Genomic DNA, 21,833 nt, shown 5'->3' with positions numbered 1-21,833 from the left:
AATATATAAAATATGCAAATTTTTTATCGAAACAAATCATATCATTGAAGTGAATCGAATCCAGACGCAAATCTTTACTAACATTCATTATGTTTAATTATGTCGTAATTTCTTATTCATTTAATAAAATAATTTCTGGATCGTAATTAGTGTTAGATCGAGAAGAATGTGATGTGTAGTGTCAAGAATATATATATATGGCGCCAGTAAGATACCTTTCTATCACCCCTTTTTCTACTCTTCTCACTTTCAAGTTATGTTTCGTTGGCGATTAAATGCTAACAATTTCATTTCCTTGCATTATTTACGAGTGAAAGTATATCTTTTAGTTTTAAGTTTAAATATCGTGACGTTTCTTTCTTTCGTTCTTCTTTCTCTCTGTTATTTCTTTTTATCTGTATCCTATTCTTTTCTCTCTTTTTTGAAAATATTTTATCTATATCCAATTTCTTTCTTTCTTTTTTTTTTTTTTTTTTTTTTTGAAAGACATGTCGAATAAGAAAATAGGAACACAAAGAGCAAATTATTTACAATTTCAGATCATCGTTCAACAACGATAAACGATATCAAGAATCGATCGAGACGATCAGGCTTCGCGTGGTGAACGAATTGGCCGCTAGTACCTTATAAGGCGCGAAGGTTCGCACATAGCAGCGCTATCGTTTTCCAATCCGGCAAAACCGGCCTTTGGCCATGTTTGCTTCTCGAATTTCGCAATTTCGCCTTTCCAGAGATACCTATCCTTTCCGTGATCTCGAAACGTGATCAATTTCGCGAGACTGCGCAGCTTGATTTGCACTCGAAATGAATTTACGATAAAATAGCTGGATTTACAATATCGTCGAATTGCAAATAAAAAACGTCTCATCTAGGAGAACGTTGTCCGCTAGGTTTTCGTCAACAATTAACCCGTACGAAGCACTAAAAACGCGAGTAGTACACGTCGAGGCGTGGCGATGCATAAACTGTCGCACTCGACTAGCTCGTGAAACGTGTTTGCGCGGTCACGTTGGCAACACTAGCAGGAAATAGCTTTCATTGGACGCAGACAGAGACGCATCGGGTCGTTTCGCCTTGCCTTGCCCCGCCACACCTAGCCGCGTCGCGCCAAAGCCTCGCCTCATTTTGTCACGCTTCGCGTTTGCGCAAACCTTCTCGAACCTGATCAAACGTGAATGTTTCAAGCACAAGGGAGACTGTGCGAATTAAAAAGTTTGTTGTATCTCAAAGAGAAATGAAAAACTCTTCGCGAGTAGATACGTAATCAAACACACGATGTGATCACGTGTAATAACTAGTAACCATTTCTTTAGTGCGAAATGCGTTGCCTGTACTGATTCCAGTTGTATGTTGATCATACACTTCGATCGAAACTCTTTTGGTTAGTCTCTTCCTTTTTGAAGAAACTTTCAATTCGCAATGAAATATTTGGTGTAAAAAATAGAAATTCGAGAGAAAGTAAAACTTGTAGAGAAAGAAATTGAAACAGTAGTAGTAGTAGTAGAAGAAGAAGAAGAAGAAGAAGAAAAAGAAAAAGAAAAAGAAGAAGAAGAAGAAGAAGAAGAAGAAACTGAAAATAAGCGAAAGTGAGTCATTGCGAGAGTCAAGTGTGGTAGAACCGCTTGCACAAGCACGAGTAAACTTCTGATTTCTGGAGGGAGAGCGAACTGATTGACAACAAGGTGGTTTGAGCAAACGTATATACACGCGTTTTCAAAGTCAGGCGTACCAGCATACAACGTTTGATCAGCTTGTGAACTCGTGTTGAGTAGCGGTCCCTCAGTTGGACGTCGAGCGTAGTCATCCACGCTCCGTTTATCCTACTTTTCTTCGCGTATGTTGTTCGGTCGTAAATTGTTATTGCGGTGCAATGAATCGTTGTTTCAAACTACTGCATTTTATTGGCATTTGGAAGATTTATTAAAGGTGTTTTAATTCGTTTAAGAATCGAGTGAACGCAACAATGTCGACTTCAGATTTGATCGGATATTCGCACGACTTTCTTGCAGAATTTATTCAACTTTATCGTAGTTTTCCCTGCTTATGGCAGATTAAGTATAAAGGATATAAAGACAGATTGCTTCGAAATCGTGCTTACGACGCTCTTGTACAGAAATTAAGGGAAGTTAATCCGATAGCTGATAGAGAGACCGTGATACGAAAAATTAATACTCTCCGAACTGCATTCAGAAGGGAATACAAGAAAGTACGGAGCTCGCAGAGGATGGTCCAAAATCCTCGGCAACGATACAAATCTTCGTTATGGTACTACGAGATTTTAAAATTTGTCGCGGAACAGAACGAGACAAGTCCATTGGACGAAGAAAGGGACGTTAAGAATGCTTTGGTTAACCCAACGGATTTCTCTCAAGAGGAGATGATGGTACGACCTCGTACAATTTTTTTCAAGACTGCGCGAATCGAGACCTTCCTCTCTTATTTTCTCTTTCTCTTACAAATCCTTTTTCTATTTATCTACCACTATTCATTTCCATTCTTTTCCTCCTTCCAATACGTAAACGATTGAGCAAATTTATTTGACTTTATTTGATTCTCAAAATAGGATATGAAATTTCTCATAAATTTATTGACACGCAAAAAAGAAATACTTACTTGCATTTCATCATTTCGTAACGCGTCATAGTACATCGCGACTATATGATAAAAGTCGAGGAGAGAGAGAGAGAGATTTCTCGAATAATACATACATATCTTTCGATATGGTTGATACCGAACATCGAGCTTCTGCCTCTTCTTCCATTCCCATCTTTTCCTCTCATTTTCGCTCGTCCTTTCATTCATTTTCTCTCTTTCTCTCTAGCCATCGCTCTCTCGTTATTTCTCTTTCTCTTTGCGGCACTTTATCGATCCAGAAACTCAACATGCGCTAGCACGCAGGAATTACGTTCGAAATCAAAAAAGGAAAGTGGAAAAAAAAAATGATCGTTCATTCGTTTACTCAATTGTTTCATATATACGAAATATTTATTGGATGTTTAGATAAAACACTTATTTATTTCGTCGAAAACATATTTGGACACGGGTGTAATATGATCCGACTCGACGCGATGCGATAACATATATAACGTTCATAACGATGAATCGGGTGATTCTCTTGGATATTAAACGTTCACTGTTTATGTGCATTCACTTCTTCATCGTTTACTCATATGCTATATTTCGATCGCCACTATAGCCCATATATCCGTATATCATTCAATTACAGCTGGCAACCTAACTGTTTTTTAGTCTGTGCAAACGGATGTAGACAAGATCGAGCCACCGTCACCCGTACCCTCACCGGGAGCTAGCTCTGTCCCAGCTTTTCAACCGATCATCTTTGAAGGATCATACGCGAGGAGAATATCGAACACCGCGCAGACCGATTACCTGAGAAGAAAGTATCAACAGGAAAATTTTCAGGATCGTCAACCGAAGGAATCGAGTCGCGAACTCTCGCCGAGACATTTTGCCAGCTGCGATGACCATTTTGAGACTTTTGGTCGTTACGTTGCCGGCAAATTGAGAAAGTCAATGCCTCGACAAAGTATCATTGCCGAGAAGATAATTGCGGAAGTCCTCTTAAGGGCCAATTTCGGCACCTTGGAGGAAACTACTTGTCTTACGGAAAAAGTACCTTCTCGTTGCTTTTTAGTAATGGGCGATCATTGAATCGATCGTCAATTGATCATCACATTTCTCGTTTTTCCTTCGTTCTTTTCAAAAAAATTTTTCGATATATCTATGTGCTTTTATCCATCTATTTTTTACCCATATGTGTTAAGCATACGTACGTAATAAACAACGGCCATTCTTATTCGAAGAACAACGGACAACGAAACGACAATCTGAAAAAATTTCCGCGCGACAATGGCGGACAGGTCGCATTGCGAGCAAATAAATTCTGGCAGCCAGCCAAAATAAGGTTTTTCGTTCTAGCATGTATCTTGAAAACAGCGCACGACTTTTATTTTTTCATTCACGAATAAATTGGCTTCTTTATCACGAATAAATTATAGGTAAAATATCTAATATTTTTATAAATGAACTATATTTAAATTACGTCATTATCCAGATTCAGAGTTTCTCGAAATTTCCTATAGATTTAATTTCATTAAGCTTTTCTACCTGTGAATTTATTGAACAATCTTTTGATTTGTCGTACTATTAATTTATTCTACGATCTCAAATTATTCTCTATTTATATATAAATAACATTAACCTATGCAATTCGATATTATATATTTGAAACAATAGGATTTTCGTTTTTCAATGATTCCTGCGCCGAGAGATTAATTTGAAGAATTCGATAATTTGAAGAAATAACAAATTATTGAAAAGATTTGTATTGTAATATGTTCTGTGTATTAAATCCAAAACTAAACGGAAGACGAGGTGGCCGAGTGGTTAAGGCGTTGGACTGCTAATCCAATGTGCTCTGCACGCGTGGGTTCGAATCCCATCCTCGTCGGTTAAAAAGTACTTTCTTTCTTTTTTCTTTTTTTCTTTATCTTTATATAATCTTGATTACACAAAAAATTTTAAAACGTGTAATATATGTATATATATTGACTATTTTTATTATATTATTATTTATTAATAAAATTCTTTTAATTAAGAAAGAATTATATATATTATTTAAAGATTTAGTTGGAAGAGATAAAAATTATACTACGCTTCTAGATAATTAACAAAACACGTTTTAAAAAAAAATATATAGTAATATATATAAAGTATATACATATATACAATATGTATATGTTCAATTATTCTTATTGTGCATATATATATATATATATATGTACAATATAAAAATTAAAATAGTATAATATTTTAAAGTTATTATATAAAATTAATATAATTTAAGACGTTAAAAGAAAAAGATACAAAATCCATACTATACGATTAAGTAATGTACCTATGTGTTTATGTAGCATGAAGAATTAGCATAATTATAAACAAATAAGAAAAAAAATGAATATAAAACTCCCCGACGGGGAATCGAACCCCGGTCTCCCGCGTGACAGGCGGGGATACTAACCACTATACTATCGAGGAGGGGACGATTTTGATTTCTTTGTTTAAGGTTCACACTATTTTTGATTATTTTTTATACTTTGTTAAATATTTATATCATATTCTATATTTATATTATACAGGATGATCTTTTTAAAACAAAAATTTTTTATTATTGTTCTGAGAATTAAATTTTTTATTAGTTTAACATTTTTTAATGGAAATGTTAATAGGTTATCTTCATTTTATTATTTATGATTCAACATTGTCCTCGCATTGGCATTAGGTCAATTTTTTAACTGCACACGATTAATTTTTCGTATTATTATTTAATTCATTATTTTTACATTATTTTTTAATAATTATAATCTTTGATTGTTGATTTTAGTTCATTTTATGATAGCTTAAATATTACTGAGCGCTTAAAAACTCTTGGGGTGATTCTTGACCTGAATAAGAGCAAAAATCTTTTTCTACGATGTCTTAAAAACTGTAATAAATTATCAAAAAAAATATTTCTGTTTTGTATTTTCTATTATATTTTCGATTCAAATTGTTAAATTTATATAATTATTAGTTAAAATATATGATAATGTTTTTTTATAACTATGTCTATGTTTTATTACATTGAATTTAATCTTTTCGAATTTTTTAAAAAAAACCAATTATTCTTATTTCTTCGAAAATATATATATGATTTGACAATTATTAAATTTTATTTAAAAAAAAAATATTTATTTATAATTCATAACCATTTTAATTCTGTTAGATTATTGCTTTTCGTTTATTACTTCACGATAACTATTTTAATTATAACAACCGTTGATAAAAAAAATTATTTTAATGTAATTAAAATATTTTACGCGAAAAATTATAGCAAAAAATTGTTCGTCATTAAAGTTTTCAAATCAATTTAATTCTTCTTTAAGAAAATAAGGCAGTATATTCGGCCTTAGCAAAATTTATGATCTAAACTGTTACATTTGAAAAGACTAAAATACGTTTACCAAATTCATGAGTATTCTATTTGTATATATACATCTAAGAATGACACGCAACTGTAGTTTCAGCTTTCGAAAAGATATCGAAGGGATTATTCTGGAACTTTTTAGATATATTTATGTATATACGTAACAGTTTTCAAGAAACAGCAGTGAAGTAAAGTGAAGTAAAGCTAGTTAACTTTCTAACCTCGAGTAGACGTTAGAAAGCCTCATAAAACAAGGAAATTCTTCTAAAAGTTTCACACATTTACGTTGTATATGATCTCAATAAATAAATTGAGAAATAATAAAAGCCTTTTAAGATATGAAATCGATTGATAAGTATAATAAATCGAACTGATAAGTATAACATTTTAAACATTATCAAATAATTATTCATTTTACGTTTAATAATTTTCAACAAAAATCCAATATTAAAACAATTTACAAATATTTACAAAGTGTTTGTAAATATATTTAGTACTGTTTAAATTTTCTATAATACGAAAAAATCGAATTATGCAATAGAGATAACTTTAATAAAAATATATTTCATTTTTTGTTTTATTAACATTTAATGTCATTGTTGTAATACGCCAAATATGACAACAGCCCGGCTAGCTCAGTCGGTAGAGCATGAGACTCTTAATCTCAGGGTCGTGGGTTCGAGCCCCACGTTGGGCGGATATTTGATATGAATATTTTTTTTCGCTATTTCTAAGAAATCAATTAATATTTCTTACTTCGTTACTGAATTGCATAACGTGACATTTGTTTTTTTTTTTTTTTTTTTTTTTTTTAGTTTCAAATCAATTAAAAAAAATTGAAGATAAAAAAAGAAGAAAAGTAAGAGTAAGAATAAAATAATTTTTATTTCTGTAGGTTTGAATAATAGTATAATTCTCGATAAATTAAAAATAAAATAGATATGCATTAATAATAAATATACGAACAAAATTGTATATAAAAAAAATAATAGATATATCAGTAACCAATTACAAAGATCTTTATTGAAAAACGACTACGATGACAAAAGAAATCCGCCCCCGGGTGGGCTCGAACCACCAACCTTTCGGTTAACAGCCGAACGCGCTAGCCGATTGCGCCACGGAGGCTTGTTGCCTTGTTCTTTTTAACACATAATACAATCTTGCTCGTTAAATGCAATGAATTGTTCAAGAGTAGGAAGCGATAACAATATGTAGGATTCTAACAAGTTTCTTGTTGAATAATAATAGATTGTTGCATGACATATATTATAAAAAACTGAAACAGACATCAAATCGTAAATAATAAATAAGATAGACAATATTTTTGAAAACACGTTTCGTCATTTAATCTATTTCAATATTCGAAAGTAAAAGTAAGATATGCAATATTCATTCGTTACATGTCCGAGTTCTCGACGAATATATTTACTAGTTATCCCCATTGGAGACGAATCCCTTTGAACTCAGTGAATAATTTCACATCGAAATAATAAATAATAAATTTCTATGAACGTTTAGATTCTCAGTTTTCCTTTTAATTATCATTTTCTATACTCGTCGTTGTCTTCAAAGATAAAATAAAGCTCAAATTTCCTTAGCAGATATATTCCGTAAGTATATAACGAATAAATGCTGCGTGTTTTTGTTAGTCACGTGACAGCTAAAAGTCGTATGTATATACACGTATATGCACGAAGTCTATCCTGGATTTCATGGTGAATTACATCACTGCGATGCTCGTTTAAACGAATTTGAATGGTTAGACGAATTGCGTGAGTTAAAAGGGGTGTGCACGTGGTATTTAGTCGAGAGCACACATAAGGAAAATGACACGCGTGACTGCTCAATGGTGAAAAGGACAATCGTTAATTCCGTAGCGGGAACGTTGAAACGAGTTCGAGGGTATTCCCCAGGTAAAGAGTGTTTGCGAAAGATAGGTTAGGAACGCAGGGAGCCGATTCTTGCAAAGGACTCGTTATCCTCTCCTGTTGGTTTCGATGACGGGCTAACTCTACAAGGATCAAGCAAAAGAAAGGGAAAACACACTCTCACGAATGGCTGTTACGTGGGTCGTTAACGAGCCACCAAGGTAAGCATCGTTTACGCTCGATAGATGCGTACTCGTCACCCATTCCTATTCCTATTCCACCCTTCTTTGCTCTGTTCTGCATGAGCCCCAACCCAACCAGTCTTCGAACAAAAAAAGAAAGAAAATACGAGAGAAAAAAGGATAGTACAGAGGAGAGTAAATCAACCGTTAAATATACCAAATTTTTTCAATAAACAATAATTATATAAATGAGCAGATATTATGTTTTGCGAATTTTCTCATCGAAATATAACGAACGTTTTTATTAGTTTATCTTTCTATTGATTATGAGTCTATTCCTTTGTTTGCTCAATTATTGAAACGCACGAATGAGCGAAGAATATAATTTATTTTTACTCATGAATCTTGAGTGAGTGTCGGACAGCACCTATCAACAGTTACCAATTTCGCACTTCACACGTTTCCGGTCCTTGTTTTTTTCCCTCGGTTTTATATTTCTCCCTCTGCTTTCTTTATATTTTTCTTTCTTCTTCTTAAGTTTTTTTGATTTTTGTCTTGATCGAAGATGCTAAGAAAATTTCAAAATTTCTTCTTTCAAGGGATTAAAAAGAGATGTCGTGAGTAAACAGATGCTCGAAAAAAAAAAAATTAAAAAGAAAAAGGATAATAAAAAATTGACGAGTACCGACATTCCAACATTCAGTTCCGAATGCAGATATGTAAATGCGAGAAAGCTCGCAGCAGGTATTCGGCCAAGCAATCGATAATCTTTTTTTTTTTTTTTTTTTGTTCACCGTGCAACCCCGAAAGGCATTCATTTGGAAGTATAAAAGCGAAAGGTTTCAATACTTTCAGATAGTTCGTTCGTCGTTTCATCGAAAGCCAAAAGCCGTGAACAAAGAAAGGCAAAGTCGAGAAGGGCTAAACGATTGCATCTCGAACTTGGCCGCGATTCAATGACTCGAGTCAAATGATTTATTCTCGCGAAAATTTTATATCTTTGAGGAAATGATAAGAAAAAAATATTAATCGTATTAATCTATAATTAGCATACATATGTATCTCGTAAATTTGATCGAATCGTATCGTTAAGAGCTTACGAAAATATTACGGAAATTCGTGTCTTTTCCCTATTCGTTGAGGTAATGCTCGGCGAAGGGAATGGGAATTCTCCAAAGTCCCCTCGATTGGATCTGGCTACCCTACGTTGTTGAAGGGTGTCCCGTTTAACCATTTCTGCAGGGATGTATCGAAACTTCAAGGTCATAGCTTCCATTCATTGCTGTTTCGTTTATATTTAACGCGCGTAATATTTCGTTAATATTATTAATATTACGATAATTATCGATTTATGAAAATTGCATGCCCTAACTTTTAAACGTTAAATAATAACGATTATCGAATTCGATCCACTCGAAATTCAATCGAATTAATCGATTTGACGTACAGTCGTTCCCATGCTCTCAACGATAGGAATGGTAGGAATCGGTCGCTTTTTATCGTTCAAGCTCTGGAACACATATATAGCATGAAATCAGGTACGACCCGAAGCACGGTAGTCTCTCGACTCTCATTGTCAGTATGGTCTCGTTCGTGTCGATGTTCCCAGAGTGAGATGCTGGGATGACTCGTATTGATGGAAAAGAGCGAGCAGCGAGCGATAGCAGGTAGAAGGGAATAGAGGGAGAGCACCCTATTCGAATACGGCCCTGCAATGTGCTCGCCCAATAAGGGTGCGTGGTCGGCGGCGCTCAGTCTCGTCAGAACAGTCAGAGAGGAAGGAGATTTTACTGTGAGAAGTGATATCCAAGTGTCGCGTGCCGGCCGCACTGCGGCCGTGCCTTTCTGTCTTCTCGAACGGTCCACACACGCTCTCGAATCGTATAAACGCATTATTGCTTTACCATTGTGCAATTATCGCTATTCTCACAGAGAGATCGTTCCTTGAGATTCTCGGTTTCGTATTTTCAACACGGGAGGAAGTTGTAACTAATGGAGGATGACGACGTTGAATGGCAAGCAAGGTAAAAAAATATAATTATTCCGATTCCGATGTTTCGTTCCGATTTTCTTTCATTTCTCGTCATGTTTAATTGCATGCCGATTAACGAACAATCACTTCTCAATATTTTTTACTGTTTTCTCAAACACAATTTCTTCTAGATTTCTATTATTTTTAATTGTTTCACGGAATTTTTTTTACATCTATTTAAACGAAGTTCTATTTGCGAAGAATCATATCCCGATTGTTATCGGTTAACCATTGAGCGATCATGTTCTGACTACTATAATAACGATGATAGAAATGACAAGCATTGTTACTTCGCATATGATTTCGGACTCGTTACAATAGGATATTATTGATGCACGAAACATTATTGTTCTATCTTTTTGTTTTTTTTTTTTTTTCAAAAGATGAAATCATTTCGTGCGAATAACGTGTCGTTTTGAATTGATAAAAGAAATATAAATAATCCTACTTTAATCTCCTGTGATCTTATTTGCGCGCTTTTCCAAATTTGTCTATTTCAATCATCGTAATATCATACCTTATCGTTACATAACCTATACGCCTTGAAACGTGGGCTAAGGGGAAAATCCAAAACGATATTAAAAAATAAAAGTATTGAAATATATATTATTTCGAATATTATTAAACAAAAAGCGAAGATATGATCAATCAAATAGTGCACATTTTTCGATGAAATTTTTAACAAAGAAACAAAAATAGATTTCGTCGCGTTCCATAGAACGATGGGTCTCAGCCTTTTCGAATGATCGTGTTTTTTGCGCGATAAAACTATGAAATCATTTCCGTTCCCTTCTTTCCCTTTTCCATTCGTCAAATACCAGTTCTGTTAAAGATGTTTTGCGAGACATCGATGCGTTGTACAAGCTCTTATGGATAAGAGTTGAATTTCCGCGAAATATTTTCTTCGATAAAGAGAAAGGGGAGTAGAAAAGAGAAAAAAAAACCGTGAATGTTATCGAGAGTAAGATGATTCGGAAGACGACTAACGTTACATATCGTGAGGATGATGGGTAAAGTTTCTTTTCCGAGAAGAGTGGAAGTGGTTATTGAATCAACGTAATATTGCATCGCGCAATAGAACACGACTCTTATAGGTTAGTGAAACGCCAAGCGATGTGCAATATTGTTTATTCGCGGGAATATTGTGCGCAAGCTAATGTTTTGTGAAGAGGAAAAGAATTGAAAAATATTATAGAGGACGATCACTCATAGAAAATCTGTATAGGGTGGGAGCTAGTCGTTAATCGAAACAGTAAAACAGGAAGACAGGAAACGATTGCGAAGGAGATAAGTTTTTCTGTCGGTAAGTGGAGGGGAAGCAGTCGGTAATTGACTTGCAGTGCACTTTATTCTGAGAATTCTTATATCCGTAGCTACGAAAGAAAAGCTACGCCGAAGAAAAAGGGAAAATATGGAAAGCGCGATTTAGTTTTGTTTCCATTCGACTGAAGGGTACATTGTCTCGTCGCGCGACCAATAGACACGGACGAATGGATAGGTGGATTATTTTTGGTCACGAGGATGCGCGTTGAGGGTAGTTGGCTTGAATTAGTCTTTCCGAGAGAGGGTGCGCCGACAACTGGAGCAAAGGGGGACGCTTTTTGCTATTTCCCTTCCCATTCCTATCCTGATTAACGTTTCGTTCAAATTCATTAGCGAGTTATGTGAAAGTTATTTATAGTAGGACGCGCATTTCATCTTCAGATCGATTTTCGCGCTTATCGTTCCATCTTCAAATCTCTTCAAAACTAAAGATCGCGAAGAAAACGTGCAAGGTCGAAAAGAGTTGGAATAAAGGGACGTCTTGCCGGTTCTCTCAGAGTGTATGTGTTGGCAACCTGCCAGCCACCCGCCTTGCATACTTTGAATACGCGTACTTTACCTCTCCTATCGCGTCTATCGCGAAAATCGTTTGATGAAAAAACCGCTCGAAACGAGTCGAGACCTCAGCATCATGTATAAATATTCTTGGGACCGGTCCCGTTATCGTTTCTTCGACAACTAACCAAACCTGCGACAAGCTAGTTTTTCCAGTTACCAGGATAACTATGTTCATTTCGTCGAAACTCGATGACCTATTCGATCGTTTAAAGTAGCCGATCAATAGCATATCTGTAGTTCAGATTCTGAATATTTATTTTGTTTAATTCCCGATTTCAAACATCATAATTCGATTTAATCGATACACATTATATGCTTAAAATATAGAAATAATATAAACTCGTATAATATCACTATTTCAATTATTTAAGAATTCTTCGAAACAATTGGAATGGAAATCAATAAATTCCATTGCAATGAAAATCGATGAAAGAAATTGTCAAGGTCACTCGACATACATTGCAACACAAAAGATTCGAAATCGTTTAGTTATTTTCTTTTCATTCACCATTCACTTATTATGCACTGAAAGATTAAAAATTTAAAATTAATAACCTCAATAATATCAAGATCATATCCATCGATGAATAATAAAGAAAATAAGTACTTTTCTTGTCTCTCCTGTTCAGGTTTCCATTTTTTAATTCTTTGTTGCACACAATTCAAAATTCGTAATTTATTGTTAAATAAACGAGATAATATTTATCCCCAGTATACTTAGACCTCCTGATTCATGAGTGAACGGAGATAAAAACAGGAAAAAAAGAGAGAGACTAGAATCGATCAGGGAGGCCAACGGACGAATCGATCGATCGAGAATCGAACCGTGAAATCGCGTCGACCGATTTCTCTTGCTTCTTGTTCGAGTTTACGCTCGAAAGGAATATCTTTCGAGAAACGCGAGGGTAGCAAGGTGAGAGTTGTGTTGCGAGGCATTGATCGGACGAGAACGGATAATAGATTGTATATCGATCGATCGAGTGATTGGTCGAGATCGATCCAATTATCGCGTAGATCCCGGGGGTTGGCTGGGGCGAGAGCTCGAAGAGTTGCCATGGTAACCAACGTTACCCCGCCATGACACGCCGCGGCGCAGCGAGCCACCCACTCACTAGTGCTCGATCGAACCCTTTCCGAACTTATGTTTCGTTAGCCACTAGCCACTCGTTTCCCTGTGTTCAACAGTTTATCCTCTTCCATGACTTCTTAACTTAGACCATCGGTGTCTCAAATTTCACTTCTCTCCTATTACGGTTGGAATGACCTTCTCATCGTTCGTTTCGACGAATCCATCGTAAACATGATAACTTATGCGCGTTGTTTCGCACTTGTGAAGAAAAACTCGATCGATTATCTTTATCTTAATGTGGCGAAATTGCGTCTGCGCATAACGTTCACCGCGCAGCGTCTTAATGAAATTAATCGCATCCTCGTTAACCATTGGTCGATCGCACTTTGACCTCGACACACGATCAAAGTTCGGTTAAGGATCGAACAGAGGCGAGAGCGATTCTTTTATCAAGAAATTCAAGAAACCGCGCGAAAATGATAATCGTATCGATTCAATCAGCTTCGTTGTTCTCGGAATATCAACATACCATTCATACCGCATTTTCTTCCTTCTTTTCATTCGAAATGCGTTTCTTTTAAAATTAATATTTAAATTCTGGAATATTAAAAGTTCTTTATCTTTTAGATTTTCAATTCGTCGTTGGAACGAAATCAAAAATATAATTATAATGTAAATATACATATGCAAAATGTATAAAGTTGGGCAACACCACTGTTCTACGTCTAGACGATAAAAACCACGATCCTATAGCGCTATCCATTGTCTTCGATGATTGTTTTCTCGTTACTTGTATAGCGTTTCTCCTTCGGCCGGGGTCAGACAATGGAACGTCGGCTCAAACAACGAGCCTCGCTTTCCCCAAGTCGTCGATTCTTTCGACGAACTCTTCGGCTTCAGGAACTCTTAATCGTCTGATTCGCGATCGACTAGTGGCCTCGAATGTTTGCCACGTTTTCTTTAAAAATCTCGCGGACGAAACAAAAGCTTCTCGCGCTATTCTTTTCTTCTTTGATACCTCTTATCTGAAAGTCTGTTTTCTTTTATTTTCTTTCCAAAGACTGACAGCATGGCTTGTCGCGGCGCGCCACCGTGGTGTCGAAAAGAAGTGGGAGCTTTCGCTCCTTTCACGACCCGGATTCCTTCTTTCCGCTGTAACCGTTTTTACCCTCTTCCGGACATGAAAAACGACCTATCCTTCTTTTACCTCTTCCTTTATTTCGTATATACTGCATCTCTATTTTCTTCAAAATATGAATCTTTTTTTTTTTTTGGAAAAGAATTCCGTCACAAAAATGAATTTTAACTATTTACTTCGTCGAATGAAGTTAGTATTAGTTTAAACGATACGAGTTTCTCACAAACAAACAACAACAACTTGTATATAATAACAAATTGTGAGGTTTTTTAAGAAATTCTTGTCTAAAAAAATCGTTATAACAAGAATTATCCTAACATTATTATTATATCTTTCTGATATACATTCAGGTATTTCTAAAAACTATTATATTTTCGATATCTTTGATAATTTTACAATTATAGTATCATCCATGAACACTTGAATTACTAACTTACTTCTTTTCTTAAGGAAAACTCTATTACCAATTGCGTTGTAATTATGTAATAATTCTCGTTTAATTTTGATCTAATTTTTACAATATCGTATGTTTCTTATTCCAATGATAAAAGTACATACTATTATTCAAAGAATATAAGGAAACAACCGTAGAACGCGTGACGTTACCGGAAATGAAAATGTCAAGTTGCCAGCTTTCCCGTATCGACATACTATAGAGCACACATGTGTACTTCGATTCTTTCTTTTCCCGTATTTCGAACGCGAACGAAGAAAGGAAATGACCGATCGAAATACGAAATGATGGCATACAGGATCTTCTTCTTGTCTTCTATTTCAGATTTGTTGACTTGCATTGTAGAGGAACGGCGGCAGAAAAACGTTTCGGTTTTCTATGTTAAATGGTTAAACGCTAACCTAAAATAATTCGAGCGAAGATTAGCTTATTACGGATCGCCATTGTTGGATACTATTCGTTCGCGAATATGGATTCGTTCCTACTATCTTTTTCACCATCATCATCGTCGAGGCATCATTCTCGCCATCGTCATCGTTATCCTCGACGTCACCGTCACCGTGATTGAAAGCTAGTCGAAACTTGACAGGATCTGAAGCCTTTGAATAGGAGGACGGCCGATATTTCAACAAAGCGCCGCATAGCAGGCCGATCGTCGTTGCGCATCATGTTCGGGACGAAACTGCGCACATGGATGGAGGCACATATCGTGCGTTCGAAGAAGAAAAAGGATCGAAAAAAAGGGGAGAAAGGATTTGACTCTAATTGCAATTCCCCCCGTAATCATGGATCTCACAGATCATCCACGTTGCACCAAGTGAGTATTTTATCGATTTAAATTAATCCTCTGATCATTTTTTTGACACTGTATTTATTTTTCGATACTTATTTCCAACGACGCGAACTTATTTCATCACTGTTCGCCATCAGATCTATCTTTTTCCCTTCGAAAATGATTCTTCTTTCGTTCAAAGAAGAAAAAAGCAAGAAGAATTATCAGATGGAAAAGAAATGAGAAAACTGATAGGCCGTGGCTGTCCAATTAGACTCGTAGCAACGAGTCGTCCATTAATCTAACTGAATTACTCGTTCTTTCACAATCTTCTGCCTTTTCAGAACAATTTCGAGAGCTATTATTTGATTATTTGCAGGTTCACCCGATCGACTCTTCGAAAAATGTGGATGGAATTCGATTGCACGGCGAAGGTAGTCGATGCGGCACCGTGACTGCATCCTCTGGTACGTCAGCAGGTACCGGCAGCGTGAACCTCTCTTCCCCGGAAAGTGCCTATAGTACCGGATACTCAACGGACGGTACTTCACCCGGAACCAGCTATCCACCGGAATATTACATCAATATCAGGACCGGTACCCATTACTTTCAAAGTAATGCCAATACAGGTACGGGACTGGCAGCTACAATAATGGTAATAACAATAGCAACAACAACAACAATAACAACGCCAGACCAAAGAAATCGATCGATTCGTCGGATTTGCCGGTGACCGCTGCACGTGTCTCTGCACGTAGACATGGAAGATACGACGGCAATATCGAACCTTCTGCTTCTACCTCTTCCACGATCTTCGCATCTGGAACGATGAGTGTGGACAACGAAGTGGCAAAAGGTTTTCTAACTAACACTCCGAGCAAGAAGGTACGTCTATCGAGTTCAAAACGTTCTGAAAAGTGAACTTGTCATTTTTTTTTTTTTTTTCTCATGAAATTAGGATTCTAAATTTTTAATAAAGAATAATAAAGATACTTCTAGAAAGATCTATTTCACGAAATAATGCTAATTCTTTTAATCAAATAGATCAGTGACCACTTTCTGGATGAGGATAGATCGTTGCTACAAGAGAAATACCATCGGCGAAACGAATCAATCTCCGCGGAATCTTCGAGAAGCAATCTAACTGTACCACCTTCTTCGATACCACCGCCTTTGTTATCACCAACTATTCAATCGCCTCGTGAACGGTCGCGGATCCGTACCAATCCGTGGCTCTCGGCCAATTCCTCCGGCTCGAGTACAACTGGTTTCAAATCGAGATTGAATCTTGACGAGACGAGCAGTGGCTCGGGGTTAAAGCTGACCGAATCATCCGGAAGCGCAAGCGACGTAAACACGAGCAGCGTACGAGTGGGACGGGCCAGAAGAGAGTTCAAGCAGGAGAGTCTTAGCGCCGGGAGGAGTCCGTTAGTATATGCAGAAAATATGTTTCTCAAAATTTGCAAATTTATTCTGTCGAAGATCAGGCAAAGATTTGACCCTTCTTATTTTTCGTAGGATAAACCAAAATTGGAGAATAGCGTCTGGCATGGAAATTCGGCCAAAGATAGCATTATCCGTGCAACGACGTAACAGCGCGAGCAGTACCAGCAGCGCCAGCACCAACAGCACCAGCAGCAATGTGAGCAGTGGTAGCAACGGGATCGGTAGCAGCAGCAACGATAACGAGGACGAGAACAGGAACGAAAATGAAAATGGGAACGAAAATGGTTCGTCCGGATCGTCGGTCACGCGGAGCGCCAGATCGTCCGAAGACGACATCACATTGAACGAGATGATGGGCAAGTTCGATGAAAGTTACGTCTACGAAAAGGAGACCGATATTTTGTCCGATAGCGATCCGACCGATTGCGAGGACTATATCGAATCTCTGTCCGACCTGGACGCGACCAGGGATGCTGGCGATGAAAATGATCCCCTTGACAACGACGATTTCGATTACATCGACAACGGTTCGTTCCTCGATCTCGACAATCTTGATTGTACCGGACGCTTCACCAATACTGGACATTGTACTTATTTCGCGTTCGCCGGCGAACTTGCCCGACGAAGCACCAGACTGCGAGAGTCACTGATGAAGCGTAGAAGCAGGGACGACGCGACGATGCTTCAGAGGTAAGCTTAAATTTCCAGTCAATTGTGATCTCGATTTTAAGATTCACTTCTCTTTATTTGTAGAACGATCAGCGCGAAGAATACGACGAAAAAGCAGTTAGCGCGTCACAAAAAACAACCAGATGAGAAGCAGTTAACCGAGAAACGAAAGAAGAGATCCTTGCAGCGTCGAAAAACGAATTTTGACAAGCGCGATCCGAGTGCGGTTGGAGTGGCCACTTGCAACAATGGTCACGAAAACAACGAGGACGACGACGACGAGGACGACAACAACGATGATGAGGATGGAACAGCAAATTTAAATCGCGTATTGGTGGAGAGGATGTTGCTTAAAAATTCGGGTTTCAATCAGGGTAGTAGAAGCGTTGGCGGCACACCAATTTGTTTACGTCGAAAAAAACACGATGTAAATAAGAATTTGTCACCACTGCGATTAAACGATAAGCAATCACCCGCGGTTGGGATCATGACAAACGATCCTGATGCAGTTAAAAGACGATCGAATTCGGTACGCTTAATCGATCGTAATGATGATGAAGAATGTGTTCGTATGCTCATTTATTTTTCGTTAAATTTACAGGTAAGCTACGTGAATGGAAATCTTGTTAGACGGCAGATAACTAACACCGACAACACGTATATGACCACGTTCGCCTCCGAGATCGCCTTGATCGAGGCTGACAAGGAAGCGGATAAAAAGTATCGGGAACTGATCCTCGAGGCGGAAAATATTTTGGTCAATATGCAAAAGAATCAAAACAGTTTACCTATCGTACCATCACCTTCTCGAAAGTTTCACAATGGATTAGCCAACAAGCGTGTCGAACTCATCAAAAGCACAGAATTGAACATCGAGCTTGCTCTTTCCAAAAGCAGGAATTCCCAACCAGAATTGCAGAGTGGCAGCATCAAAGATCTCGAGCATACGAGTCCTAAGAGGCAACAATTTGTTCACGCTTGTTCTCCGATTCGTCGATTTGCCGAGCGCAATGTCTCCTTACCAACCGCGGCCACGTTTCAATCCGGCTCGAACAAATCCTCCGTTGATTCTCCACTCGTTTCGAAAAGAGTGTTGAATCAACAACAATCGATCGATAGAAGCCTGCTTCGTTCCCCTCGACCAAAAATCTGCGAGAATCAAGATTCTAATGATTACGACGGACGACGGACAGCGGTTACAACAGCGGGAACCACGATGACCACAGTGTCAATGTTCAATTGCAACGGTATCCTTGGATCGGACGTGGATCGATGCGCAACACGATCTCAAATTTCCTACTTCGTTAACAGGCCATGCGCCATTTTACCGCACAGAGATTCTTTTTCCCCAGCTAATCGAAAGGAATTTCGCAGCTCGAGATCATCTAATGCAGGCAAGGAAGATGGAGTGACGTCGAGCTCTTCGGATTCGGAGGAAAGATGTGACATCAGGAGACGGGCACCTCTAATGACTTTTAGGTTAGCTGGTCGATCGATCTTTTCTTCCATATATTTTGATAAAATTGCTCTAATTTGAAAAAAAAAATGATCGTCTCTTTTCGTTTTCATAGGTCGGTCGATATGGGCCCTATAAAAGAAGGATCTTCCTATTGCCCGCAAAGCGAGCCGGTGAAAAGGAAAGTGTACGCAGGTAGTGCATCTTATGGCAGAATACAGAAAACTTTGGGCGAGCAGATTATCTTGAGAAATTCGGATGGAGATACCGCCACCGATGATACAGGTATTCACGTATACCTCGATTATATTATTAACGATAATTTTCATTTTCCCTTGTTACGTTTTTAGATGATTCAAGAAAATCATTGAAGGAAAAGGTGGCCAGGCTTCGACAAGAACGGCTGATTGCCAATACAAGCGGCCAAGATTCGCAAATCTTTCAACACCAACTCTCCCAATTGCGAAGGCAAATGCTGATGCAGACGATTGAGGGTCTGAAGCGAAGTCTCGAGGATCAGTCCGCAACTTTGAAACAGACGTGCTTAGAACCGGTAATGACCGATCGATTGCCTTGAATCCGGAAAAGAATCGATTCCCTTCTCGTGAAATTAACTCGCGAACTTCACCAAGTTGTATCGTTACGGGCCCGCGACGAGCAACCGCGCGTAACACGGCCACGGCTCTTCTTCGTGTAATCTTACAATCGAATTATAAATGATGTGATGAAACGTGTCGAGTCACCGTGAAAAATACCGATGATCGACGCGATAGTCGAATTTCAATCTACCTAATTATTTAAAAGGAGATCGATCTATTTTTCTGCCTATTTACACATGGTAAGAGAATCGAAATTAAAAGGGTTACATATTTTCTGGGCATTGTTCCACGATTACGCCGCGGCTGTACGCGATTCATTCGAACAAGTTTTTCAGGATTCGAGCAAGGTAAGGATAAAGCTAAAAATCAGAAAAATATCCCATTCCATCCTTCTCATTTTTTCCCCTCTCCCTTTTTATACTCCTGGTATAACCTTTTCTTCGATTTATCGATCGAATGATTCGCGTACCTTCACGGGCCTATCCGCGGACTAATCCTCGCGTTCACGATATACGTGCTGGTTATCATCCCAACTTTCCATACATACGTATATACATATTATATTAACTCGTAATGTTCCTATTTTTACTTCGTAACTGCTACTTCCGAAGGAAAATGGTCAAGATAACAATGGAACTAGGAGCAAAGTTGTCGATTCTGTCGGTGGAACAAACATTTCCCGTTAGTATACCAAAGATAATAATCTAGCAAGGTAGTATAGAACTGTTTAGTTGATAATAGCATTGTATGCTATATAGACGTTCGTAAATATTAGAAAAGCTATTACTAGAATATATTTCTCTGAGTTTCGTAGAGAGAAACGATACCGTATTGCGTCGGAGAAATCGTCAAGAGATCTTCCATGATCGTCAGATTCAAATTTATTATCGTCGATGAGTTAGTTCTTCCGAAAAATAGTTTCGAAAAAATAAAGATTCTTCTTTGTTCTTTGACGCCTAAAAATTTGACTCTGACGGTTTAGTAGAACGAAATACTTTCAGTCACAGTGATATTTTTGTGAGAATAGACTGATAGCGTTATCGATAATTATATATTATATTATTACATCTTAAGCGTTTCGATAGTGATTATTTCTTTGTGATCTATATGTTTCGAGTTCTCTTGGAAAGAGGCGGCGACATATAATACGCACACGATATTTATGTTTGTGTTAGATGTGCTAGAGACCATAGTAAAAAAAAAAAAAAAGTTAGAAAACAATAGTAGTAGCAAATATTAGTGCGCTAGCTAGTTTGCCAGTTATCGACCATAATATGTCGTAATATCGTTTTTTTCGATCCTCTCTTGTGATTTATTTCCCTATTTCGTTGGGAACTGTGATTACATTTTTCTTAGCCAGTTTTAGAATTATTGCCGTAACGCGTGAAATGTTTACTAGTTTCACGTTAAATCATGTTCGGCTCAGGTCAATTCATTCAAAAATTTTATACATATATATATACACACGCACATATACACATACTATATACATACATATATACATATATATCTATATGTATACATGTATGTTTAATTTTCATTTAAAAAAGATTTAATTTTTTTCCTTCTTATATAAGTAAATAATTATTATTGTCATCGTCATCATTTTTCATTATTATTATTATTATTATTATTTCTACTATTACTATTATTTTTACCATTATTATTACTACTATCGTCATCATCATCATCATCATCATCATCGTCATCTTATCATTATCATCTTTATAGTTTTCATTATTTTAACTAATTAAGTAGACCGATACATTCCGAAGGTACTACTACATTAAAGAACGAGTTCTAATTGCATAACTGATATATCTTGTTCAAAGTCTTTGACAACTTGTTTATTGGTTAATGAATAAAAAATTTTCATTACCTTTCCCCTGCTAACGCGCAATGCTAGTCATCCGATTATTTATGCAGGGTACAATCGGCAACTTTCAATCAATTTGAAAGAAAAGTATGAAATTATTGTTGCAGTTTTCTCTGTACTAAACCATTTACACGATTAAATGGTCTTTTTTTATATGATTATGAATAAATTATATTATGTCGTTGGAAATGTGCATTTATTTGCCTTAATTTTTTTTCTAAAAATAATCTTTTGATATTCTTAGTTTACTTTTTTTTGCTATTTTATTTTTTGTTTAAGCTAGTAATAATAGCAAAATATAATAATAAAGGCTGTTTGTTGCATTCTAATTATTTTTATAAAATAAATATTGTGTATATATAAAGATTGTGTATGTGGTATGTACATAAATATGCAATAAGA

General features: G+C 36.8%; 2 protein-coding genes, 1 long non-coding RNA gene and 4 other non-coding genes across 7 annotated transcripts; 4 read left to right on the top strand and 3 right to left on the bottom strand.

Moving 5' to 3' along the window:
• Positions 1 to 1,781: 1,781 nt before the first annotated feature.
• On the top strand, positions 1,782 to 4,389 carry LOC100869942 (uncharacterized). Its single transcript, XM_031915804.2, has 2 exons — positions 1,782 to 2,383; positions 3,250 to 4,389. The coding sequence occupies exons 1-2, from the start codon at positions 1,964 to 1,966 to the stop codon at positions 3,670 to 3,672; spliced, it is 843 nt and encodes a 280-aa protein (XP_031771664.2). The 5' UTR covers positions 1,782 to 1,963; the 3' UTR covers positions 3,673 to 4,389.
• On the top strand, positions 4,390 to 4,471 carry TRNAS-GCU (transfer RNA serine (anticodon GCU)). Its single transcript has one exon. It is a non-coding gene; the product is annotated as a tRNA-Ser (tRNA).
• A 515-nt stretch (positions 4,472 to 4,986) lies between these two features.
• On the bottom strand, positions 4,987 to 5,058 carry TRNAD-GUC (transfer RNA aspartic acid (anticodon GUC)). Its single transcript has one exon. It is a non-coding gene; the product is annotated as a tRNA-Asp (tRNA).
• Positions 5,059 to 6,610: 1,552 nt separating this feature from the next.
• On the top strand, positions 6,611 to 6,683 carry TRNAK-CUU (transfer RNA lysine (anticodon CUU)). The gene has a single exon. It is a non-coding gene; the product is annotated as a tRNA-Lys (tRNA).
• A 357-nt stretch (positions 6,684 to 7,040) lies between these two features.
• On the bottom strand, positions 7,041 to 7,114 carry TRNAN-GUU (transfer RNA asparagine (anticodon GUU)). The gene has a single exon. It is a non-coding gene; the product is annotated as a tRNA-Asn (tRNA).
• Positions 7,115 to 9,937: 2,823 nt separating this feature from the next.
• On the top strand, positions 9,938 to 21,620 carry LOC100869822 (uncharacterized). The gene is given in 10 exon segments (XM_086916367.1): positions 9,938 to 10,063; positions 15,203 to 15,430; positions 15,765 to 16,017; positions 16,020 to 16,270; positions 16,430 to 16,812; positions 16,904 to 17,521; positions 17,585 to 18,029; positions 18,102 to 18,979; positions 19,072 to 19,241; positions 19,307 to 21,620. Coding segments are annotated over 10 exon segments (3,465 nt in total). The 5' UTR covers positions 9,938 to 10,051; the 3' UTR covers positions 19,534 to 21,620.
• Positions 14,638 to 15,844, bottom strand: LOC147656188 (uncharacterized). Its single transcript, XR_015294880.1, has 2 exons — positions 15,099 to 15,844; positions 14,638 to 15,014 (listed from the first exon to the last, which is right to left on the bottom strand). It is a non-coding gene; the product is annotated as an uncharacterized LOC147656188 (long non-coding RNA).
• Positions 21,621 to 21,833: the final 213 nt, after the last annotated feature.

The sequence above is a fragment of the Apis florea genome, unplaced genomic scaffold, assembly GCF_048593485.1.
Source record: "Apis florea isolate Af1SG1 unplaced genomic scaffold, ASM4859348v1 contig_3802_pilon, whole genome shotgun sequence".
Taxonomy (NCBI): Eukaryota; Metazoa; Arthropoda; class Insecta; order Hymenoptera; family Apidae; genus Apis; species Apis florea.
Note: the sequence above shows the minus strand (reverse complement) of the source record. Positions and strands in the feature narration are given on the sequence as shown.